Source organism: Ammospiza nelsoni, chromosome 3 (assembly GCF_027579445.1).
Source record: "Ammospiza nelsoni isolate bAmmNel1 chromosome 3, bAmmNel1.pri, whole genome shotgun sequence".
NCBI lineage: Eukaryota > Metazoa > Chordata > Aves > Passeriformes > Passerellidae > Ammospiza > Ammospiza nelsoni.
This window is the reverse complement of record NC_080635.1, coordinates 43,579,091-43,605,257: the sequence shown is the minus strand read 5'-3', so window position 1 is coordinate 43,605,257 and position 26,167 is coordinate 43,579,091. Positions and strand designations below refer to the sequence as shown.

At 37.1% G+C, this 26,167-nt stretch overlaps 1 protein-coding gene across 1 annotated transcript in view; it reads right to left on the bottom strand.

Moving 5' to 3' along the window:
- DISC1 (DISC1 scaffold protein) overlaps window positions 1–26,167 on the bottom strand; it is a 187,232-nt gene that overhangs the window by 80,774 nt on the left and 80,291 nt on the right. Inside the window, exons 8-9 of the mRNA XM_059469194.1 lie at window positions 25,924–26,026; window positions 14,827–15,015 (exon numbers count right to left, since the gene is read on the bottom strand). Of these exons, the coding sequence (XP_059325177.1) occupies window positions 14,827–15,015; window positions 25,924–26,026 (292 nt within the window). The remainder of the gene's footprint in view (window positions 1–14,826; window positions 15,016–25,923; window positions 26,027–26,167) is intronic.

The window sequence follows — 26,167 nt, the reverse complement described above, 5'->3', positions numbered from 1 at the left end:
GACAGCAGAAAGTGGCAAAGAAAGACCTGGCATAAGGCTTCTCATAGTCCTTAGTTAGGCTGTTTGAGCTGATGGTACAAGACTCCAGTGAATGTTTCAACAGTTTAACTTAATCTTACTTTCTCACTCTAGCAAATTGCTCCCATTTTCCAACCAATTTACAGCCTACATTCCTACTCTGCTGTTAGAACTGTTTACAGTAAATCAGATTTGCCTGTGATTGTTGAAGCAATAACTCTCAACAAAGAGGGCAGCAGGAACATATTTCAGTCTAATAAAATAAATGATGGCAGATTAAGTTCTCTTTTAAAGAATGTCTTATCAAAACCTACAGAGAGACTGTCATTTCACAGAGGCAAAGGGATGGTTGCCAAAGCTGGGAAGAGTTAAAGATCTGTCACTCACACATAGTGTGCCAAAATAACAAAAATAATGTGTGAAGAAAGCAATCACCTACAGCAGGAATGGGGAACAAAAGCTAAATGAGTTTTTCCTGTGCTAGTGACCTTTGACTGCAAGACAGTCAGGTAACTTTTCCTACCTAACCTCTTATTACAGAGTTACTCTTGGGCAGCAACTCTTTTATTACTATGCCTCTTACCTATTTTATAACTTTGAAGGTGAACAGTACTCTGTCTCAAACTATTCACTGAAGTATATCCATTGTACTGAAGGAGAATTCTTCATCAAACAATCACTTCAGGTAGGCTATTTCCAGAAATCCATCTTTTTTGCCTTTTTAAACTTTATAGCTATGTAATTTCTAGACACATCTTAGGTATAAAGTTTATCACCAGTCCTACTGTTCAGCAGCAAAACGCCATGGAAGAAACAAAGACAGACAGAGATAATAATTCCAGTGCCAAGTCATCTTGGGCTCTCTGCTGTTTAATACAGGAAAATCACTCCTCTGTGGGATCATCATACTCTGCCTTGAGAGATTAGTACTTCATCACAGCTCAACATGGACCTTTTTCCAAACAGGGAACTGAAAGAACAGATGGGAACCTGGAAAACACTGCTGAAGGAAACACACATTTGCAATGTGTGATGGCACAACAAAGCCAGGATTACCCCACCACAAACCCTTTAAGCACCACCTTGAACAGGCATAATAGGCAGGGTAAGAGAATTATTGGGATTGTGATAAGGAAACTGTCCCACAGTGCAGGTTCACCAGAAAGTGCACAGAGTGTGTTTTCCAGCCTTGTTACCATTAATGAGAGCAGCGCACCTCATGGCAAGGGGGAGCAGGATCTTGACTGAAGGCACTTCTCACTGCATCTCCATGTTCTGGGACAGGAAAAGGACCTGGCACTGTAGAGCACCACACAGAGATGGGTCTCCTGCTTGATAATTTCCGATACATTGCCTCTGGTACTCTGAAGTGAAGCACCCTCTGTTTACAGTGTCCCAATACAAAAGAAAGCCTATACAAATTTCTTGGGACAGTGAGCAGGTATATATGCAGAAGAAAGAAGCATAAATGGCTGCCCATTTGGGTTATTCTCTTGCACTAAATATGTAGGCTGGAAAAAACCTACTTGTCAGCGAGTATTGGCAATTTTTAGAGCAACCATATGTAACTACCAAGTCACAAATCATGCAAGTGGAAAGGAAAATCCGTAACTCAGGTTTGCTATGCATGGGTTGAAACAGGGAAGAGGGTCCATATTTTTTAAAAAGAAGTAACATTAGGCATCAAATTTAGAAAGCTCAGTTAAACTGGGAAAAAACAAAGGTAATAAAAATAACTTAGAGAAGGTAATAAAAATAACTTAGAGAACAGAAACTTGAATTAACATTGAAGTGGGCCCATGCAAGTTACTTCAGGAACCTTTTGCATTAGAGAAGCTATCAGAAATAAGAGAACAGCATAATAAACTAAATGAAATTACTTTACACATACACAGACACAAATAAAAATACAAACAAGTTCAAAAGGTTTGCACAGAGATGAGGAAAGATATAAGAGAAATAAAGGAAAGTATGTCAACGAGATTTAAGAAAGTTGAAGGCTGACAATGAAAGTGAACATATAACGAGTGAAAAGAGGGAAAAGAAAATGAAATGTTGTCAACAAATTGTTGCTCAGAATTTAGAGGTTAAAACGTTTTGGTTTTTTTACTGCCGAAATGTCTGGCATTTATCAGAGATGGAGAAGTATTAAAAATACAAGCTCTGCAGAATGCCTAATGGTAGAAAGAGGGTATAAAATAAACATAGAGATTAACATGGAGAACGACAAAGATGATGGACTCTGGGCATTCACAACTTTTAAAACAATTCCCAAAACCCCAGAGAATTTTAGAAGATAGAGGTTTTCTTACTTTATATTTCTTTGAAAGGTGTAAGAGGATGCCTGGAACACTACAGGGGGATGCTACAGAAGCAGAACTAAACTAATAAATGTATACTCTGATGGTTCTGAGCTGCAGTTCAGCATTTTAGCCCTGTGACAAAGTATTCTAACATAGGAAAAGATTCTGCTGCCCTGGTCCTTTATCCTGCAAAACTGTGAATATGTCTTCTACTTAGACCAGTGAATACTGGTTTTCAAGGTCAGGCAGACAGCTTGTAAAATGCTCTGTGCTTTTAGAGTTCTGTGTTTTCCTGTGGTCTCCATTTCCCCAATCAATCCATTCTTATGCCACATAAGTAACCTCAGCAGGGGTCACCATGAGAGGCAAAATGCAAGCAGCATAAGAATGAGGAAACTCCTACGTCCTGGGCCTTGGAGGAATGGAGCCAGAGAAGGCTCTGTATGGCATCTTCTTTTAAGAATAAATAAATCAGGTAGAGAGTGTGGTCTTGGTGAACTGTACACTGTCCTGGAAAAGGTGTGAAATTGTGCTCTATGTGATTAGGAGCTCAGGCAAGCAGGATTTCAATGAATTACTGAATTGTATGAAAACAATTTCACATAGCGTAAGATGGAGACAAAAACCATGCAGAGATTGAAAAGTATTGTGAGCTCGTAAATTAAAAATTATAGAAAAAAAGTGGGAAGGAAGAGAACCAGGCACTACTGCACAACCCAATTCATTTTAACACCAACAGAAAATGTTGCCATTTTGCATTGGTGAATAAAAAATTGGTGAATAAGCAATTTTGCATTTTTAGGTGAATAAAAAATTTGCCATTTTTTATTCATCTAAAAAAATACCAAAACAGGACTAGATTCTCTCGTTATCATTCTATTTATAAAACAACAGATCCAGAACACAAGTCTAAAAGGGATTATTGCTTTTCATGATCCTGTTCATCTGCAAAACACAAAAAGTTCTTTCTGAACTGATTCTAGCTGCAGCTACATATCAAAAAACCCAGTTTTTGGTCATTTCCAATAAAACCTTTGCTGAACTCTGGCTAAAGACAAGTGTCCTGTCAGTTTAAAAGCTTTTTTTTTTAAATCTCAGGTTGTCAGTTTCAATTATCAGCCATTAGAAATGATCACTTCTGCTTTTGTCTATCACTATAAATATCTTTCCACTATGAAGTACCGGTCTCTGAGCAGGTAGTTGCAGGTTATAATCACAGGATCTCAGACTTCTGTTCTTTAAACTGAACAAAGATGGCTCATATTTACAACCGCTTTAACCAGCCTCATTGGCAGGACACGGGCTTATTTATCATTTTCCTCTGGTCTATAATCCATACCACAGACAGGTTGCAGGCAAAATCTTTTTGAGTATTGGCCAATTTGCTCTTGAAGCATCCTTGGACTACAATACTGACACACCATCCACGCTTTTTTGGGCTGGCAAAAGACTAAGCCAAGTACTTGCCAAAAGCTGTCAAAAACTCAGTTCAGCAAAGCTGAAGGAATTGTACAAAGCTGGAATAATTGTTGTGTCCCTGTCAGAATTTTGTTATTTTCATGTTTTCCCCAGATTGTCATTACTTACTACATAAGAAAGGATGTGGAGAAAAAGAAGAACTAATCTAATAAATATCCATATCTATGTTTTTGCATTGCAATCTAAGGTATTGAAAAGGACAACAACACCATTTTTGATGCTTCAGCCAGTGTCTACAGCTTAGTTAGAGGGCATGTCTCCCACTGGAATTATATCCTTCCACCTAAGGATGTGGCTGACCACTTCATGAGCTAATAACCAATGAAATGTTACACCAGTTCTCACAGGTTTTTTCAGAGGTACTGAATAGAAGTGGATAAACTTCACACTTGTAACATTTTTCTGCTGGCACAAGAAAATTTTTATTTTGATCACTAGACCAAGGAACATTTAAACAGATTAAGAACTAGATCAAGAACATATATGTACCTAGAAAACTGCACACTGGAAACCTGAAAATACAAGAGCAATACATTTCATTTGGGTAATTTTTTACTGCAGTAACAAGAACAAATGTTTCAGGTGATTCTGTTGGAAATTCCATATTGCACATGCTCTGATTTGCAAAAAATAATTTTCTCCTAACTACAGGGAAACAATATCCTACAATAATAATTTAACTGTAAAAGTCAAAGGGCTGTTGAGTTCACTGAACTAAAATCAACAGCAAATAGCTTTTAGCTTAAACATGCAAAATAAAACATCTGGATTCTTCTTTAGTAGACAAGGACTAATAACCTCAAAATTTATCATTTTGTCATAAAGCTGAAGGATTTCCTAGTTAAAAGAATTTCTGACCAAGTCCTGCTCTTTCTTATGTGGACTGCACTTTCATCAAAGTAAGATGATCTGCATCCAAGCAGCTCAGCTCAGAAACAGATGCTGCAGCTTCAGTGTGGAGAATGCCAGAGGTGAAACCTTGAACTCTGCTGAAACTGGAGGCAAAACTCTTACTGGTATCAATGGATCAGAATCCCTGCCCCCTTGTATTTTCAAAATTCTCTCTCCAACAAAACATTTAAAATGAAGATTATGAAAAATCTAACTGCTGTTTTCTGCAGGATTCAACATTTTCCAAAGGTTCTTAAGGTCAATCCTACAAGGAGCTGGGGCTGGTGCCTATTTGCTCTTCTCTGGCACAGAGCAGAGATTATTTTTCTCTGTACAATGTTTTAGAACACAGGAAGTGGGAAAAAATTAGTAGATAAAATGTTTCTATGACTTCTGATCCAGATACAGAATTGTTTATCTGCACAAAAATACACATAGTTTCAGCCTGTCATTTCCAGCTCACATTGTTAATTACATTTCAATGCACCTCACTAGATAAGAGGTATAATCCAGCCAAAAGCATATAAAGGTTGTAGTCCAAATTATGCAAGGTGTCTTGCAGCTGATAATTCCAACAGGTAATGAACTGTTTAATCTTATGCAGCTTGGCAAACATGTCTGTTTATCTTTACCCAAGCCTTCAACATGCACATCAAACCAAAGATATTATCCGCAAATTTGATGAGTGAATCTCCTTTTCAGTTAGCATCAAAGTTTTAATTATATTCTACTACAATATTTTTGCGTAAAGAAAGTAACCAGGTTCAAACACAACAACCAAAAAAGTAGTGTTTGAAATACCCAGTTCTGTGAATTTCAACATTTCTTACATGATCTCAGCCTATCAGTAGAAATCTGGCAGGCCATCAGAAATACTGATCACAAGCACCTGCTGCACATGGGCCACTGATTCTTTGCAATTATAGATGACAAAATCCCTGGGCCTTATACTGTCACCTGCTGCTATCGTGTCCCGTGCCCAAATACTGAATGTGCGGAGCTCACAGCTCACAACAGGATTGTAACAGGAGCAGTGCTTACATCCCACCTTGTACAAGGAAACTGTGGCCCAAGTCAACTGAAACATCAGCAAACTGCCTCTGTTCCTGCTCAAGTAAGAGCAGAAATCAAACTGAAGGACACGGAGTTCCAGCTCCTAACTGCAGGCATTAGCAATCCCTCGGTTCTCTGCCTTTCGCTCCTGTTTATGTCTCCAAGAACAGAGAAAGAAAATTCTTGGGTGAAAACATTCAGTTCCTGAACTGGAGATGGAAGGTAATTAACTCTGGTCTAAATAATAAGATTTTCATTGCCTCAGAGTAATCAGTTCAGATTTAATGGAAGTACAGAAAAAGACTAAAAGCTTAGAGAAGATGTAAATACATTTTCTTTGGGGAATCAAAGTCAGAAAAAAAATTCTTTTTCTTCCATTTAAATTCTCTGTGTTTCTACTTGCCTATATTGGTAAAAGGTGTAAATTGGAAGAGATTTTCTATTGTAAAGCCTTCTTTACCATAATACATGTAGCATTAAAATAATTTTAGAGAAAAAACCCAGCTCTTCTAGAAAGGATTAGAATTTCAGTAGGTTTTTTCTGGATTTATCATTAGGTATTGTACCTCCCCCACCTTTTGATAAATATTATCCATTACTCCAGATTTGGTTATACTTCTGCATATCTGTGGGTATTAAGCCTGCAAGCATGCATGGATTGCAATCACCCTGTGGTGATGGAAGGAACAAACTAAACAGCAGACAGTAGTTTCATTCACTTTAAAATAGTTAATTAAGTGAATACTCAGTCAAGGCTGGTAATGTCCGTATTTTACAAAATCTTCTATAGAAACTTTCATTTAGGTTGTATCTTTACTACTGTATACCTCAAAGAAAACCTTAAACCAAAAAAAGCAAGAAAGAATGAGGCAGAAATGACATCTGACAATCTGAAGGAACAAAAACTGGAGGAAAAAACCCTGTATTTCATGAGGGACACCTTGTATTCCAAATGGAATTGTATTTATTGGGGTTTATTTTGCTTAGATGCACATAATTGTAGATGCTCTATCTGAATATTGCCAGTCAAAATCAAAGTCAAGATGAATGGCAATGTCTGAGAAAAATAAGTATCTGACTTCAGTCAGTAAGGTAGATTTACAAAGAGGTGTAATTCTTTATAAATTGCACGCATTTATCCGAGCATAGAATTAGATTTTTACGCTGTAACTTGAGAACACTGTGAAAACTCTCGAATGAAAATTTTTGTGTGGAAATGTACTAAAGTGATAAAATTTTGAACCAAAATACACACATCTGAAAAACATCTGCAATTAAAAGGTTAAACAGTATCTTCACTCTGCTTCTGCTGCAGTATGCTCTTCATCTAGCACATCAATTTTATGTCAGTGATCCCAGATGACCCAAACCAACATTTTCTTGCTTACAGCTAGAAAATTAAATAAAATCAAAAACATTAACTGAATATAAAATGCTGTACTAATTTTATCTTCAATTTGCAGAAAGTCTGAATATTTGAAAGGCTAACTGCCTGAGATTGCTTTCACTGAGTACTACTTGAAAACAAATTAACACTATTTCTTATATACTTATCCTCAAGAGAAAGTAAATGAGGCAAAGTATCCTAATGAGCCCTTTGCACATTTCTGGGACCTGAAAATATCATGACATGTTGATATAACTTGAACAACATTAAAGAAAAAAAACCAAAATAACAACAACACACACAAAAAAAACCCCCCTAATTTAAAGAAAAAGCAAAGCAAAACCATGCTGTACGACACAGAGAACAAAACCCAAAATGAACATAACTTAAACCTGTGAATGGCAGATCAACTGTTCATTGACTTTTCCAATAAAACTTGAGGTTTTTAAGTCTCTGTACTTCCAATATATATACAGGCAGTACCTGTGCAAAATTAACAGAAACACAAAATCAATTCCCCAAGTGCTTCCTTGTGAGACAAAGAAAGCAGTATTTACCTTTCTTTGAAAAATAATTTGATCCTTTATGCTAAGTGTCACTCCATGTCACCACTTGAACTGGTCCTCTTCTGAGCACCCCACCACCAGGCCCACAAATCTTTCTGCTCGCCTCTGAGCAGCTCATCAGACACAACAGCTTTCTCACAAAACTGGAATTCTCTTAATATTCCATTAAGAACAGCAGCTATATATTATCAGGAAGAGAGTTACAAATTTCCTAGCACGATATATCCAAACTCCAGAAGTGGCAAACTAAAGAGTGCTTGTTGGTTGTCACCAGGGCTAGTGTCATGCTAAAGGAGTTTGAATTACATTTGGGAACCTGCTCTATCTGGCCAATGATATCTATTTTTTCTCTCTTTTTTAATCTTAGCTTTCTGGCATCTTAGCATCTCATTCTTTTTCAAACCAGCTATAGCCATTGCAAAAAAAAAAAAAAAAAGTGAATTTTCAATCTGAGCCCAGCACCTCAGAAGATGCAGCTGCAGAACCAGAATCCAATGAAGAATGATTAAAACTGGTGGTATGCATTTCCACTTTTATTCCAAATTTCACTCATCTGTGTTGCTTCTTCCTACTTATTCTGTTGCACTGCTGTCAGCTGAAGAAGCTGAACTAAAAAGCAGAGCTGTGCAGAAACCTGGAGCATAGACAGCAAACCAGAATAATTTGATATGACGTGCACTCCAGAAGTCTAATGCACCGTGTATATAGCTGGCAGCAGCATTTCAGATGTAAAGGAATAAGTTGCCTGGAATACTATCAGAACTATCTGTTTGCTTGTTTGCCTGCACACCAGCACAATAAAGTGTCCACACTGCATTACAGGCAGGAGGTTGCCCTTCTCCCATTGCAGTAGGAAGCTGTTCAGTGACACTATTCACCACCAGATTGTACGTCCATGACTACAACACAGACACTCTGTATTTCTGAGGCCTTAAACTTACAAAACTTTGATGTCTTTATGCTTATCCTAGTTGAAGATGACATCATATTCCCTGAAGAGATCCAGCATAAAACTTCAGCCCAAGCTTTATTCCTTGCACCTGGTAGATAACCACCTCTATGACTGCAGCATCAGTATTGGGTCATTTCAGGAGTTACTGTTCTGTGTGTAATTACCTCATCCTGCTGCCCAAAAACTATTACACAGGTACATAAAACATTTCAATAAGGTTATTGCCATGATATCTTGGAAGAAAGAGATAGAAGAGAAGCTCACCTTTGAGCATCAACAGAAAAATGCCCTGATCAAAAGACCTCTACAGATATTGGCAGGCTTTGAACCAAGCTGCTTTCTCAGTTCAAGTTCCCTGAATATTTCATATTTTCTGCATTACAAAGATTTGCATCTAATTATGGCAGAAAGGCCAGATTAAATTTAATACCTCCACTGCATTTATACAGACTAAACCTCTATGCTCCAAGTGAAAATCAAAGTATTTTACATACTTAAATGAACAACACCGGACTAGATGACCTTTAAAATCACCATTATAAGAAACACAATTACAAGTGACTTAAAACATATGGCAAACTTAATTATGCTTAAAGATACTGGCTTCCAATCTTTTCAATCATGACAAAAATTGATGTCTAAAATTAAAATGCATTTGAGATTTTAGTTACAGGAGATGCCTAGCAGAATTTACTCCTTTTTATGTTACTAAATTCTATTCATAGTGTTTCTTAAAAAAATAAACAACATAACACAAAAAACCCTTTCACTACTTATAGTTAAATATTACTTAACAAAGATGATGAGGATGATTTTGGGGAAGCATGACATGGAATGAAAATCGTAAGTCTGAATTTGATCCTCAAAGCTTGGTAGCAACTTGATATGCAGTTACTCCCATTACAGAATTATAAGACCAAAAGATGTATATATGTATGCTAAATTGTAAGATCCCAGGTGCTTTAAAATGAGCCAAGAAAATGAGACCAATGCTCACAATCAGTGAAACACAAACAAGCACAGAGTAAGCATAAGAATGCAAGTCCATGCAAATGCAGGAACACCAATTTTTCAAATGAAACAGTAGAGAGAATACTAATGAGCAGAGAGGGTAACTACTCATGCTGTATTTGCCCAAGACAACACAAAAGGAGCTCTGCAAGACTGAGCCTCTTGGGGGTTTTGTTGTTGCTGTTGTTTTATCCTTTTGGTTTTCTATGTGGACATGATTTTGCCACACTGCCCAACAAAAGGCTGCCAAGTGCTACTCTGGAGCATGAACTGAACATCAGCTCAGAGTAAAGGATGCTACCAGCTACAGTGCCAGTCCATCCCCACATCACCACCAAGGGTTTTACACCTTCTGTGAAAGCTAAAAATAGGGACCACTGGCTAATTCCTGCAGGACCACAGTCTGAGTAGAGATGGCCACAGACATAAGCAATAAGCCATTCAATTGCACCACTCACTTTAATGACAACAAGCATTTAATAAAGGTGCGACAAGCAGAACTTAATGACCTCACCCATATTAGAAGTAGAGATACAGAAAGACTCAGAGCAGCTTCTTCTCCCTCATGGAAGCCCATCTGTTACACACTATGTGGGCTCTCCTTTAATGATTTATGTAAACAGAAGCAATCAAAAGGTTCAGCTCTTCAGTTTAGAATCACATAATTGCTCAGACAGAGGATGAACTAAAGAAACAATATGGAAAGCCTATTTGGTGAAGAAAAAGTATCACTGAGGAAGAACATTAAAACCACTTGCCTGAAAAATCAGTTAACAAAACATGGAATCATTCTGGTTATGCCATAGGCACAAGAGTTTATGTCACACTTAGTTGGTATTTTTTGCAACACTTAAAAATGGTGTAAAATTGTTAATAATCTTTAGACATCTTCAAATAATATTCCAAAGACCAATTAGGAAGAAAAATAGAGAAGGTTTTGTACTAAAGCTATTAAAACAAATATTTAAACAAAAAAAAAGGTAGGTTTCTCAGTGCAAAGTACACTGCATGTGTTTCTATCGTAAGACTTTCTTTGTTGCATCTATCAGAATAAAAATGTCTTTGAAATAGAATAAGACTGCTTTGTAGCAAATGGTCATTAGCACTTTGATAAATCACATCCTACACAATTGTATATGAAGCACAGAACCTTCTTGTCATAAATATTTCAGTATACAATAACGAGTATTACATTAAGCAGCACCACTAGTGGTTTCTGCTGTCCGCACAATATTAAGTTTCAGACTAATTAATTGCATCCTTCACAACAGTCAAATGTTCAGCTTTTGGAACAATGACTATAAAAATAGCAGAATTTTTATCATTCTTTGAAGTACATTCTGAACATATTTATTCCTAATTAGAATTCTAAAGCCAAAACATTGGGGTATATTTTATTTTTAATAAAGCAGATTTTTAAAAATGAACTCCAGTAGGTTTTTCTCCTGTTAAAAGTACAAAACACTCTGAGATATTCTGTGCAAGCATGCAGAGTGTGTGTATTGAACAAAAGAAAGTAAAACTGAGTGTGATAGAAATTTCCCCAGCTTCCCAAGAAACCCCTCTATTACATCTAGTCTGTTGTTTAATAAACCTATCTGTTCAATTCCAGAAAGCTTTACTGTACAAGCAGACTGGTAAGAGCTTTCAGACTTACACAAGCAATATCTAAGACAATAAAAGTCAAGGATGGAAACAAGAATTGAACAGAGAGACTGAAATATCAGCCTTCAAACAGTAGTTTGAGTTTTGGTGTTTTTTAAAAGGGTTAAAAAGCTATTTTCATGTGCATGATAGCCTTTATTTTATATTTCCTCTAGAAATTAATGCAGTATAGAAATTCTACTTAACATGACTTGGCAAGCACAACCTAGCAATTAGCTCGGGAAGCACGGTGTCCCCTAGCTGTGTGTGTACACACATTACTTACAGGAGGTGCTTTCCCAAAAGTGTAATAGGGGCAGAAAAAGGCTGAGAGCAGCCAGGAAAAGAACTCAGCAGACGAGACAGGAAAACTTGCCCATCAGTACTGGTGATGAGGAAATCACAACAGGAGGGTAGGTTTCATTTCCAGCCTTGGGTTACAAATGCCAATCAACCCAAGCCAGGATTTATAAGCACAATCCAACAGTTTGGCAGACAGGCAAGTAATTAGGCTTCAGTTGTCTGGAACACAAGTTTGGTTGTTTTGGGCTGTAAAAGCAGTTCTCTTCTTTGCCATAACAGAACCTTCTTACTTTATAAGACAGGTCTGCACAATGACCAAGCACAAGACCTTCAGCAATTTCCCCAGAACCATCACGTCTGTGGTCCAGAAGAATACAAAGCTCACACAGAATCAACAGCACCGCTTGGTTTCACATGTTTATTGCAAGGATTGATTCAATCAGGATTGATGCTAGACTACCTGGGAAACTGTTTCACCACCATTTCAGGTAAAATTACATGACCTCTAAGTCTCTGGATTTCCTATCTGTAAAATGGCAATAAAAGTTGATCACTTTTATAGCAGCATTTTGATGACCTCAGAAGAAAGTCAATGTCTAAAGGGCAAGTTAGTACTATTCATCCTAAAATGCTAATACTTAGTGTTGCTTGTCAATGCTTCCATTATCCAACATGAAAAGCATATTTTTTAGCATCTCTAAAAATATGAAAGGATTTTTTTGTCAAATTACCTTCATAGATAGCACTGACAGCTCTCAGTGCAGTAAGCCAAGCCTGATTTTTGCACTACATCTGCAATATCTTTTATACTTGGGCAGCTGGCACAGAGTGAGAAAATTCATTAACATGCTAATGATGTGTCCTATTTAAAATTCCAGCTCTGATTATTGTGTGATTAAGTCTCTTCCCTTGACGTCTGATTCCCTATATCTACATTACTGTGAAAAATCAACAATTATTAATGAAATAAAAAATAGGTGACCAATTTATACACAAGATAAAGACAAACAGACACACATATTTTAGCATTTAAAGTTTTTGTCTAATGTTTTTCATACAAAAGCGTATTAAGTTCAGTTTAAAAAAAAAAAAATCAAAGTTTTCAAGAAGCTCAGAGCACAAAACATCAATTCAAGTGCCAGATGACACAGAAATAGACATGTATAGGACCTAACCCTAATCTAGTGCACGGTTGGGCAGGAACACATTAAAAAAGGCAGAACTGCCTTTCTCTGCAGCAACACAGATTTTATTGGCATAAATGAAACACCAGGCCTAGGGCTGCGATGCAAGTCAGGTTAGCTACCCCAACTCAAATCACACCTTTCACAGTGCAGACAAAGCCAACACAATTACCTCCAGCTCTTTCAAACAACAGCAAAAACAAATGGCAAAAAATTGTATTCCAATAATTTATGCTGTATTCTCTAAACATATAAGTGCTGAGCAAAATAATACTGTTCCATAAAGGTGGCCTCTTTTCCTCAAGACACCATCTGCATACTGTTTTCCAGAGTGTATCTGAAAGCTTACATTCAGTTAAATGTGTTGGTATCAAACCCATGCCAGTGTTCTCAAATATTTTCATTTTTTAAAGGGGAAAATAGGGTTGATCACATGTAAAGGAGGCAGGGAGGATGAAAAGGGAAGATGTCAAGTTTCAATTTATGTATCTCTGACTAGCATCTGCTTGACAGTACTTTATTTTAACACAAGGATAAATTTCTCCTTATGCCTACAGAATCACAGTAAATTAAGAGAAAATCTACAGAGTAAACACCCAGTATTTTGAAATTTATTGTCCAAATTGTGGGACACTAGATGTCAGATAAAGAAGGTATCTCCTTTCAGCTGTATAAATGCAAAAGGGAAAAAAAGAGTCTGAACTTATACCATTTCTGTTGCTTCAGCAAGCATCTTGCACAGGCTCGATTTAAAACCTCACTAAATTAAACCACAAATGAGAATGCACATGTATATTATAGGAAGTTTAATTGTACTAAAATAAAAGAGAAACAAAATGGGCTGATTAGAAGGTCAGAATCCTTTTCAACTCTCTTGAAAATCCAAGGAAAGAAGAAGCACTGCCTGATGCGCATTTATGGGTTTTTATCACAATGCACTAAATTTGAGGAATAATTTGTTAAAATTTTCTCTATATTCTAGAAAAGCAAGTTATCTAGAAGTATGTGTGTATATTTATTATTCTTTACATTTTTAAAACACTGTCTTAGATTTATTCAGCTGCCTACAAATCTTTTTGTTTCTAAGATAGCTCTGCTTATTTGCTCGCCTATGAAGAAGCTTCATATGCTTCTAAAACAGAGCCACCTTCCTGTCTCCACCCAGCCTACTGCTCATAAGATCTTGAAAAAGGAAAGACACCTCAAAATCCTAAAGCTTTAAAGTAGCTCTCAGGATTGTATTTAGTTTAGAGATAATTACAGTAACTGTACATTTGTAGTCAATCAAATGTTACTGAGCCTTTTCACTTAAGCAAGCAGAAAGGCCATTTTATCTGCCTCAACTTCAGGAGTGAGTACAGCAGGCAAGAGAGTAAGTCAAGTCTAGGAATGAATTTGCTCTTTGATAATCTGTCAGTACCTTTCCCAGTAATCACAGACAACCTCCCCAATTCCACCACGACACTACAACCCAAGCACACTGCTCATTGTTGTGTGAGAGCAGCACGTGGCAAGTTGGTTAAACTCCCCCTCAAACACAAGTTTACTATGAGAACTCTTGCTTTCAGAATCAGGAGTCTCTTGCAGCTCATACATTCAGACCCACCACCAAATGTGCTACATATGTATGCACTAAACATTTGGTTTTATATACTAAACATGTTCCTATTGTCACAGCCTGACACATCTACTGATCCTGCACAAAGACTTCGTGTTCCACTGTATGGGAGCACAAGCACAGCACCATCATCACCGTGATAAAAATGGGCTTAGAAAAGAAAGGCTTTGAGAACTGGGCTAAAACAGATTTTTTTAGAGTGGTATATTGCTGGGGTATCCCTTGTTCCTCACGGCCTCCCCCAACTCCAGGGGGAGGATGAGAGGATATTGAACATACTGCTTCTCTAGGTCACTGCCAGACTTTCCTCAGGACAATCAGTATGTTTTGTGAAATGCAGAATGATTAATGAAACCCAGCACATCCTCAGGAGTTCAGGTCAGAGCAAAAAGCTGTAACAATCTGTAAACTACTCACCAAAGGCAGTCTCTCCTTGTTCAAGTTCTTGTTTCAGTCTGGTGTAATCATCTTTAATTCTCTCTAATTTTCGTGTATTTCTGGCACTCAGAACCAACAGTTCATTGAGAAGTCCTTCCAGTCCCTCTTTCTCAGATGTTAATGATCTTATTTCTTCTGCAAGATCCTTTGCAGTGCCAAAATTACTTCCTGCATGTTTCGTGGGGGCAGGGGAAGAAAGAAGAAAAAGACAATGAGACAGACACTTGCAACATCAGTAGCTCACACAGCAATCCTGGAAAATTAGGCAATTATACTTCCCAACAGCAAGTGAAAGGGGAAAAAAAAAAGAAAAACTGGTTTGCAAGGATCATATCATTAATATTACAAGAATAATATTTGTAGCTGATTTAACCTTACATACACAGAAATGGTATTTTCTTTAATTATTGATACTATTTACAGTTTTTCAGGAAACCTCTTCCTTAGGGTTCAAATATGTCATACTGTAATTCAATGACTGTTGCAGTATGATCTATCAGACCATTTTCTTCTTTTGGAGGACCCTTCAACACAGTACATTTGAAATAGAGGCCATCAAGCTGCTGGACCCTGAAGTATTTCCTTCCTGAACAAAGCAGCCCTGTGCTGGTTTTAGTAACAAGCACCAAAGATTGTTTATGAATGACACATTGCATTTCTTAAATGGCCTGCGCCTCAAGCAAAGACCACAGGGAGATGGTCTTCTCAGAGAATCCATTCAGAAGTCACAACCCTCCACTTCTGGCTCTCCCTGAACAATGAAATGTCACAGACAGGTAGAATGCCTTGCTTACACTACCAGCTTACACTGTTTTGGAGTTTTTAAAAATGTCTGCTTCCTTTGGACAGGAATACAGAGTAAAAAGTTCAGCTCCCAAGTGGTTTAGAGTGTCGCCTAGTAACATTTATCCACTTAACTGTTCTGAAAACCACTTTTATAAGCAGCTGGAGAGGAATGTTTCCTTACTTTGCAAAGAAGTCTTTTGTAATAAATAGAAAAGGACAGTGAGATACTCAGCCATTAAATTATTTTAAACAGCAGTATAGTAACAATGCTACATTTGCACAACTGTACCAGAATAATTTTAATGATTGAGATACTTGGCTGGGGGAAAAAAACCAAACCAAAACATACACACAAAGAACAAAACCCCACCACCACACTTCAAGCTAAAGAATTCTTGATAAAAATAATTTTCATATAGAATTGCCCAATAAAAGAAAGAAAACCTTTAGCATAGGGCTTAAGCTGTGATATCATCCTATATTAGCAAAAATTTGGTGATATGATCTAATAAGTAAAGGTATTTAGTAAGTAAAGGCACTTAGAAGATTTAGCCTTGAAGCGAATATTAACATAAAACAATCCATTCACAAAAACGTCTCATCAGCTTCTGAGGTATGTGTAATGACTTTAGACTCCTGAAATCACTTTATAATACCACCAGCATTATTCAGATGTAAGGGTTTCTTTTTGGTTTTGTTTACACAATATGATACACTGTTGCTTAGACACAACAGACCAATTGAAAAGTTTATTTTCAAATATTAACATACAATCCAAACAATCAAATCCACATCAGAATATCCTGAATTATGGCATTACATCTTTTTGACCTGGTGTCGAAGTGTTGGTCACACAGCCTTAAAAGAGAACACTTAGCCTGCTGTTCAGTTTCTTCAAGACAAGGAAGCAAGAACAGGATGCAAGTGTTTACACTGGTCAGAAGATGGCAAACCACCACCAGCAGCTGCCAGGAGAGGTTCTACTCCTCCAGAATGCCTGAGAGAACAGGAGCACTTCCACCAAACACCCACAGCCATTCTCCTGGAGCAAAGGCGCTGTTGCAAACTCCAGTGGCTCTATGAGGGCAGGCGTGCCAAAGGGAGGCTTGCACTTATCAAAATTTGGAAAATAGTTTATCAAATAAGTCAGAAGTTGAAGACTGAACATTGCTAAGCATGGTAGTCTTGCTTTGCATTTGGTTTTTTGGTGGTTTCTTTAGTCCCAAGGCTATGATAGTTTCATCCAACCTCTTCCTCATTTAAAGGTGATGTTTTCTTGTTTCTTTTTAACAGACTGAAAGTCCTTAATTTCTAAGTCCCAGCTAAAGCCCTATTTTCCACTTCTGTCTTCCAATTAAATAACTATAAACATGCTTTACAAATTGTAGGATCATATGGCTTACCAGAGCTTTACTGGGAAACAACAGCACAAATTTCTTTACCTTAATTTGTCATGTTTCCAAACGGGCAAAACAAAGCAGCAAAATAAGCAAGACAAAATCACTTAGAAAACTGGCAAATATTCAGATGATTCTAAGGCATCAAGACTTGAGTCCACCTTTATCCACCTGAACTCATCCCAAGCATCAAAGCACAGGAGCCTTAATAAAACATGAAGGTGAGAAAATCTTAATTAGAATCTGGAGCCTCCTGTTACATTTCAGAGGGCAGCAAGGAAAAAGGTATGATATTGCATATGAAAGTTTTATACATACTGAATGGATCTGAATCCCCAGAGGAGAAGTTTATATCAAAACTGAGACTATAAGGAAATGGCACCAGATACAAACCCAAAAGCCAAAGACACCCTACCTGCTGCAGCTTCCCATGACAGCAAAAATGTCTGTAAGTCTGCAGTGAAAATTCAGAAGAACATATAAAAACACAGGCATTACAAGTACTATTATCCTTGAGCTCTGACCTCAGTCCCAGTAACAAAAATAACTGCTTTCTACATGCCATAAGAAGGTTGATTTAAAAATTAATATATAATCCATAGCTGCCAGCATTGAAAAACAAGCCCTCCTGGGCTGTTTTTTTGTTGTTGTTGTTGTTTTGCTGTGGTTTCTTTTTTTGTGGTTGAGATGTACACCATACAAACATTCTGAAAACATATGTCAAGATATTTTATTCTGCTAATGCTCTCAAAATGTTACAATTCCTCTTTTTGATAATTTAATAATTGGTTTGCCTAAATGAACACAGTAGCTGTTACTTTGTCAACCCCTGGGAGCTATATTTTACGCAGCCATACCAGTGAGAGGGTTCTGATTGGCTGATAATAGTTAAGTCAGTCTACCTCTTCCCAGGAAACTCAAAAACCATGCAGCCAATAGGACTGGTCACTCAGAAAATACCTACAGAGAAAACAAAGCTAAGGAATTAATAGTCTAAGATCAAAGCTGAGATTCTGATCTAAACCAGGATTCTGTGAAGTTGACTGAAGAGCAAGATGCCCCTTTTCCCATCTTTCCTTCTCTCTCACAGTGATGCTTGCTACAGATGTGCAATTTTAGCCACTGCATCCACACCCATATAAACACACTGGGGGAAAACTGGGGCAGGAAACTTGCAGTAGCCAGTGCTCTGAACAGCTCATGTGCTTGCAGTGCACTGTCATGAGGAACTGAGTATGTACACTTCACTTTGAGGCACTGAACAGTACCATTACCTCAAAAGACAGCAACAAAAAAATTTAAATCTTCCTGTTTAATCTTGCCCTCTGGGGCTCTCTCCTTCCATGCATCCTTCATCCTCTACAGAAAGTGACATCAGGTAAGCTCCAGCAGCTTGATGTGAATGCCAAAAATACCAGCCAAATCAAGTACAACAACCCACACAGGAAAAATAGTAATTTTTTTTTTTAATCTCCAGGCAGAAAGTAGCTATAAAATTGCTTTCACTTAGTGTAAACATTAGTATATATCCCTAATTTCCTCTATTCTTAAAATTTTTCTTGTATGGTTACAGCTAAATAGTACTCTGCACATCAAATATATTTTCAATAGATTTAGCCACAAACTCATGCCCATTATAACACCTCCTTGTCAGATTTTACTGTATTGGGCAGATTGTGGCCCATTTAGTAGCCTTGAAGTAAAATATCATGATTTTGATACCATTTTCCAGCAACAAATTGATTAAAAATACAGTTTGAAATCTGTGCAATTTTACCAAAAAACAAGAAATATGTTATTAATTAGACTTTATTAAATATTTCCCCCTTCAAAATATACGACAAAGTTAAGGGTCCACAAATTTTTTACTCACAGTTTTTCTCAACTTTATGGCAGAAGTTATGTACATTCACAGCTAGCATTAGTTATGCTTGAAGCAGAGAGAGAAGTCTAAGTCCCACTGAAAATATATATTCATGGTAGTACAAATAAAGGAGTAATTTTTTTCATTAATAATAAAGCATATCTATTTGACACTAGCCTAAATGTAAAAAGGAATAGACTGATCATTATTTATCATTATCTATAAATTAATTCTTTATATACTTACAGCACTACCTTTAATAATTCATAAGTGAAAATTTGCATTTTAGCTTAAGGCATTTGCCACCATATTATTTATCAATGGTACTGGAATTCAAGGCTGAAAATCTTCCACCCTGTGATTAATGAGGATACAAAGTGATTTCAACACCACAAAAGAAATTGAAGAAAATAAACATCATTCACCTACACACAAATAAAAGGGAAAAAGCTAAAGACATGACAGAAATGTAAGATTCTGGAAGGACTGCCAGTATGTTTGCACCTCTGAAAAAATAAACTGCAAATGAGGGACAGTCTACCATCTCCTCAAACATTTTACAGAAATCCAGCACATTTGAATTGCAATTATTGTTTTTAAGCAATAACACATGTCAATGCTTTTATGAAGCATAACACAACTACATGATTGATATAATTCTGAAAGGTAAATGTCAGCTAGAAGAAGGTGAGAGACCCCACAGACATACATTTGGAGGAGCAATTCTCAGTCACAGAGTGCCTCTTGTACCTGGACTTAATCAGTCACCATGGAACAACTCAGGAATAATTAAAAAAATAATAAAAGGGGGTGGTGGGGAGCCCAAATAAATAAACCCCAAAGTAATAACATTTCAAGTCAGTAGTAACAATGGAGAGAGATATCACTGTCCCCTTCCACAAGTGTTTTCCCTCATGCACTCCAGACCACAGCACAACCTTTCTGCAGGGTGATAGCACCTTCTCTTCAAAGCTCTCTCATCCAACATGTCTCCTTTGAGCACAAAACCACAGAAAAGAAGCTGCCAAAGAGACAACTTGAGCTTCTCTCCTGCTCCAGGGATAGCTGCTTAGGTAAGAGGAGTGGAAGAGAGTAAGTTGTTTCATGACTGACTTCTCCAACAGAAGAAAAGATTTTCTGCTGTCTGGTCGCATATCATGCTGAAACTTCAGCTACAATGAATTACCCTTGAAGTTCACTGAAAGCCAGTAACATCCAGCAGTCTGACTTGAAAATGAGATTAAAAAGACAAAAAGCATAATGTCCTGGTTTCAGCTGGGATAGAGTTAATTTTCTTCTTAGCGGCTGGTACAGTGCTTTGGATTTAGGCAGAGAATAATGTTGATAACACATTGATGGTTTTAGTTGTTGCTGAATGGTTGTTAGCCTAAAATCAAGGACATCTGAGTTTCCCATGCTCCACAAGCAAACACACCAGGAGCTGGGAGGGAGCACGGCCAGGACAGCAGATCCAAACTGGACAAAGGGATATTCCATACCACAAAACATCATACTCAGCAAATAAACTGGGGGGAGTTGGCTGGGAGGGACCAACAGCTGGCTGGAAATGGGCTGGGCACTGGTCTATGGGTGGCAGGCATCACTTTATAGGTATTGTGAATCACTCGCCTGTCTTGGGCTTTATGCCTCTCTCACTCTCCTTTTCATTACCATTATTATTGCTGTTATTTTTATCATTAGTATTATTATATTTTATTTTGCTTAAGTTATTAAACTGTTCTTATCTCAATCCGCAAGTTTTGCTTCTTTTCTTTTTCAATTCTCCTCCCCTACTGTGAGCAGACAGAATGTCCACATTTGCTTCTGGCTGGGGACAAGCCACAACACAGAGCTGTCTGAAGTCTGAGGGACCATGTGAGAGTTGGTCTGGGGGACTCACTAGCATTATTTTTCAAATTAGTTAACAGGCATGCCAAAAAGTACACTGAAAGCCAGTAACAGTGGCTTTCATGGTGGCAAATTTTATTTCATGGAGTATAAAGTGAGTGTTGTGGGAAGACATGACCATACACAGCATTGAATGCTGGAACCAGACACTGCAATCATGAAGTAGAATTAATCTGAATAGGCCTCTGCTCCATCAACCCAGGCTGCTGCTGGAATCAAGAATAGGAAATATCTATATAATAGCTATATCATCTGACAAGATGCAGCCCTCTATCAGACTCCAATTCATCAAAAAACTGAGCCTTCATGAGAAGGCACAAAGCCGCATTGCTATTTTTGTCTCTACCTCAACCCTTACCTCAATTCTCAGAAACAGAAAAGCTGAAGAGACCAGGAACACCACTACCTTCCACAGAAATACAAATTAAGTGCTGTGTGCAGCACATCTGGGGAAGAACTCAACATCATACCAAGAGCTATGTGTCCCATCCATATTTCTGAATGAAATGACAGACTACAGCAGGAGCATGAAAATGAGGCATCCATTAGCATAAACCACAGATGGATGGCTGAAAATGTCCTTCTGCCTGCACTGGCATCTTCCAGCCTGATGGCTCTGTCCCCTCTCTAACACACTCATTCCCAACAGGAATACTTAGCACCAAATCTGGAAAGCTGGGGGCTCTTTTTGTTACAGTTGGATCCATGCAGAATTTGCCCTAAATGAGCATCAAACAGCAGCCAAAGAGGCAACAGCCCTAATAGTAAGCTTTGTGAAATATGCTATCTTGTATTTATGTCATGTTACTTATAAAACTATGTTTTTACATTGACATAAGGAATTATATTATTATATATAATTATTGTACTGCTGGAAATCATCCCACAACATCATTTCCAAGCAGCTCCCACTTGCCAGTACTTAATGAAATAGAGGTAATGATATTTATAGGATGATGACACATGGTCTCTTACTGGTATAAAACAATTTAAAGATTTTTAAAACTTCAAGTCAGCTCACTCTAACTTCTGTGTTTGGATCTAATCTGTGTTTTCAAACCCAGAAAGTTAACAACATGCATCTCAGGGATAATAAACACAGTATTTCATTCATGCCTCCTTAGTTTCCCATTAATTCAATTTCTGGCTATCTAGTTCCATGCTAATATGCATTCTCAAGAGGAAAAAAAGTTCTCAAAGAGTCTATGAAAACAATGTAAAATGTACCTCCACAAACCTTTTTTATTCAAATATAGGAAAGAGATGAAACAGGACTAAAAATTCATTTTAGTTTGCATCTTCCTTCCTATTCCCAAATTATTTTCTCACTATGGAAACAACAGAAACACACCATTTCTTATTATTTCCTCTTGTATAAAACACATCAAAAAATGAAAATAATTTCAACAGCATTTCTACAGTTATGTTCACACTTGCTTAAACATCATCTTATTTGAACCTTCTTACCAGCTTCAAATTATTTAATCTGAAATTTATTCCCTAGAAAAGTTTCATGCTAAATAGCAACACAATACTGAAAGAAAGAACACAGTATCAGTTACTGACACATTCTTTCTATAACTGACTACAAAATTTTATGAGCATGTTAAGAGCCACTGTAAAAAGCAGCTGTTGGAAAAATCACATGCAGGTTTCTAAGCACTGACATTAAAGTGGCTTTTAAATATTCAAAGAAAAATCTACTAGATGCTAAACTATAATAGTCCATCAATGAGAATTTACAAATGTGAATATCAACAATAACATTTCATGACATCAGGAGTACTTGTTACCTATAATTACCTAAAGCTATTGACATAATAACTGGAACAATATAGGATCCTTCTAATTATCTCTGGAGGAAAATTCTGGACTAGCATCTCCAGAGCATTAACCATTAGTTATTTGTCCCAACAGGCCAATCAGGTGTAAGTGAGGTGTTGATATAAAGGTTCTGAACTGTAACTGTTGATAGAAATACTTCTTGAACATATAAGTATGGGCTTCTTTTCTTTTTCCCATAAGAAAGCTCACTGAATATTAATTTAATTTATTTTATGGCCTTCAATAATCCAAATATGCACAAACTTTCTTTTTTCTCTTGCAAATTTAATTTTATACTTCTTCCCAGGATGAAATAATAGGAGGGAGAGGCATTTATAAGCATTGTATTGTCTCTTATGTCTTTACAGTATCATTTATCATATAGCCTTAAATTCCATGGTGTTGCATTGATAAGACTAATAGAACTTCTGCTTGCATTGCATTTATCATGGCATTTTCCTCCAAAAATAATATCAACTATATTCTACATTTTTGGTGCAAATACGTCAATATTTTAAATAAATGTATTTGTATTAGAAACTACAGTCCATGTAGCAAATGAATGTTGTCTGAAGCTGTCAAAATAGCCATTAAAGGCTGAGTTATATATCATGCTTTCCAAGTCATCACATCATTAGGCCACCACATATAAGCTCTGGAAGCTAATTTTCACTTAATAACTCTATTCTTTAGTTCATCTAATCAAACTTTTGGGAAAAAGTCCCAAAAAGTCCCTTTTTGCTTTGACACTGTTCCAAGTCACTTAACTCTTACTGCTTCCTCAAGAAAAATGCTACTTTAATAAAAAATGATGTGACAACTGTACAGAGAAAAACAGTTGTTCTCAGTGTCCATTAGGATTCCATTGAAGAAACTGTCTGAATGAATTACCTAACTGCTACATAAGAAGAAGTAACAGACATTTAACCCTGCCTGATGTTCCCAAACTAAACGAAAACACATATATATGACCACTAAACTATATTATTACTGCATATTTACATGTGCACACACTATAATTCTTTCTGAACCTCATGCTGTTCCAAGACTGTCCTTAAATAATTGCATATTTCCCAACGGAACATTCTTCCAACTCCTAACAATTGAGTATTTGTTCATTAACACTGTTGGCTGAGAGATCAGGGAATATGCACATAAAGTACGTTGCTTAAATCTTACCCAGTATTTAGAAGGTTAAGACCTGCTTCTTAACTATGCTTTCCTTAAGAGGTGTCATTCATTTACTCCTAACACATGAATACACAGAAACGAAAGCAATTTATCCTTCTCCATTATCCACTATCCACTGGTTCTGCCTTATAAAGTTTAAAAAAAAAAAACAAAACAAAACCAAAAGACAACAACATAACCCCCACTATTTTCATCTCTTCTTTCCTCTTTCTCCTTCTGCATTTAACAAATCTTTTCTTCCTGATTTGCTTCTCTGCTAGCTAGTTCCAACTCACTCTGCATTGTGGCTTCTCTGATTTTTATTCACCTCATGCTCTAAGACTATTTCTGGTGTTTTCAGATTTTGTTTGGTTTTTTGGTTTTTTTTTTTTTTTTTACTTTCAGGTCTTCAGAGAAAAAAAATTTCTTTTTATTCTTCTATCTCCCCTGTGTCCTCTGTATACAACTCTGCATTTTACGTAAACAAGTACCACCACGTTGACTAAATGTATCTCTATCTTACAATGAGGTAAAGAAATTACAGTGTCCACTGTCACCAAATTACTCTTCATCCTTGATTTTTAACCATGCCATGCAGAATTCTGCCTTAGTAACAAATTAGGATTGTACCATTCACAGTCATTAAAACTTCCTGAAGCAAGAGTAAAAGAAGAAACAGCGTTTTTATCAGCACAAAGAAATTGCACCGATACTTCTTAAAAAGCATAGAAAGGCAGTCAAGAATTGTAAAAAACAGTTTATAGAAAGAGCAGCATTAAATTGACTTTGGAATTCATTCCTGAAACAACCAACCTCTTTTAAGAGCTAACAAGTATAAAATGCTGTTATGAATGTTTTGGAAATGATCCTCAAGCTGTCATTCACTCTCTCCAAGTGTCAGACTGAGATACAGCTTTTCTGGCCAACTGCTTCCTACATGTAGTCTGTAGTTACTACTGCATGTCCAGTTAATGGGCTGTTTTGTTCCCAAGCCATAAAACTCCTTTTCTGAAAGTGAGAAAGTCACCTACATTTAAACAGTCTAAGGGGAGAGAAGGACAATTGCCTGATTTACCTCTTACAGGCTGAGAGAAAAATAAAGAGGATTTCCATTTTAAAAAGGTACTATGAGAAGAAAGGAAACTGGCTCAGCACCAACACAGGATCTGGGCTTTAATTTCCTTTAAGATTTTGCTCAAGCCTGACATTATCCACTTCTGGCAAACAAAACATGCGACTGCCCAAGGTTTCATTTTAAAATCATTTATGTGTGCAATATAGATCCTTATATATAATTGAAAAGGTAAATCACAGATGGAGAGCTAAATCTCGACATGTATCAAAAATCTTTTAGCCTTTCTTTACTTGGTGTAACACTGGAAAACTCCTTGCACTCAAGTCCACATTCCCTTCTACTCAGCTTCCTCTCTGAGGCAGGTGTTTAGCAGAGAGACACCTACTGAAACATTTGCTGAATAAGAAAACCCACCTCTTCCAACTTAAAAGAAAGGGCTGATTTGCCTTTTTTCCTTGGTGAACAGTGCAGCCATCCCAAGCAAGTGGCATGTAAGGCTGTTATGTATCACACTCTGTAATCACATTTCAGTGGTTTACTGGTTGTAAATAATATGCATGAGTGCTCCAAGGATGAAAATGCTCTTTTGCTGCCAACATTAGTTGTTTAATCATCTGAACAGCAGAAGCTGCCAATTATTGTATTCTGTTTTAAAGTGTCATTTAAAGCCAGACTTTTAATTATGATACCTTAGGTATACATTTACAATTTAGCAAGAGAGCTCCAAGAATGTAATTCGAGGAGTCCTGGAACAGCTACTGATGATTATACATCAATTTCACCTATGGAAAAATACCATGTGTTTTGCATGTTAATGGTCTACCTCACAGCATCAGCTTTGCCAGTAGTTCCAAACTGTGGAGAGGGACCTGAAGTACATTACACAAGGCATGGCATAGCCATAGTTTAGTTCTGCCAGGCTGGTCACGACTTCAAGGGCTCTACTCAAGCACATGAACAACTTTCCCTAACAAGTGTGTTACGAAGAGGTCAATAACTACTCTAATACACTCCTTAACACTGTTAATCCCTCTCATCACTTTAAAACTTACCTGAAACAGCCAGCATTTTGGCTTCAAGTAGAGCTGGTAGTTGAGTCTCAATATCACTCACTTTCCTCCTCAAAGTACTGCAGAGTTTCTGACTCGTGCAAACCTAAATTGAGGCAGACAGCCATGATATAGAATTCATTCATGTAAAAGTATAAGACAGTTGAAATGGGGCTTCAAATATTCCTGGTTAACAGACATGACATAACATCCTGCAGCAAGGTAAAAAAGCTTAATAAAAAGTGAT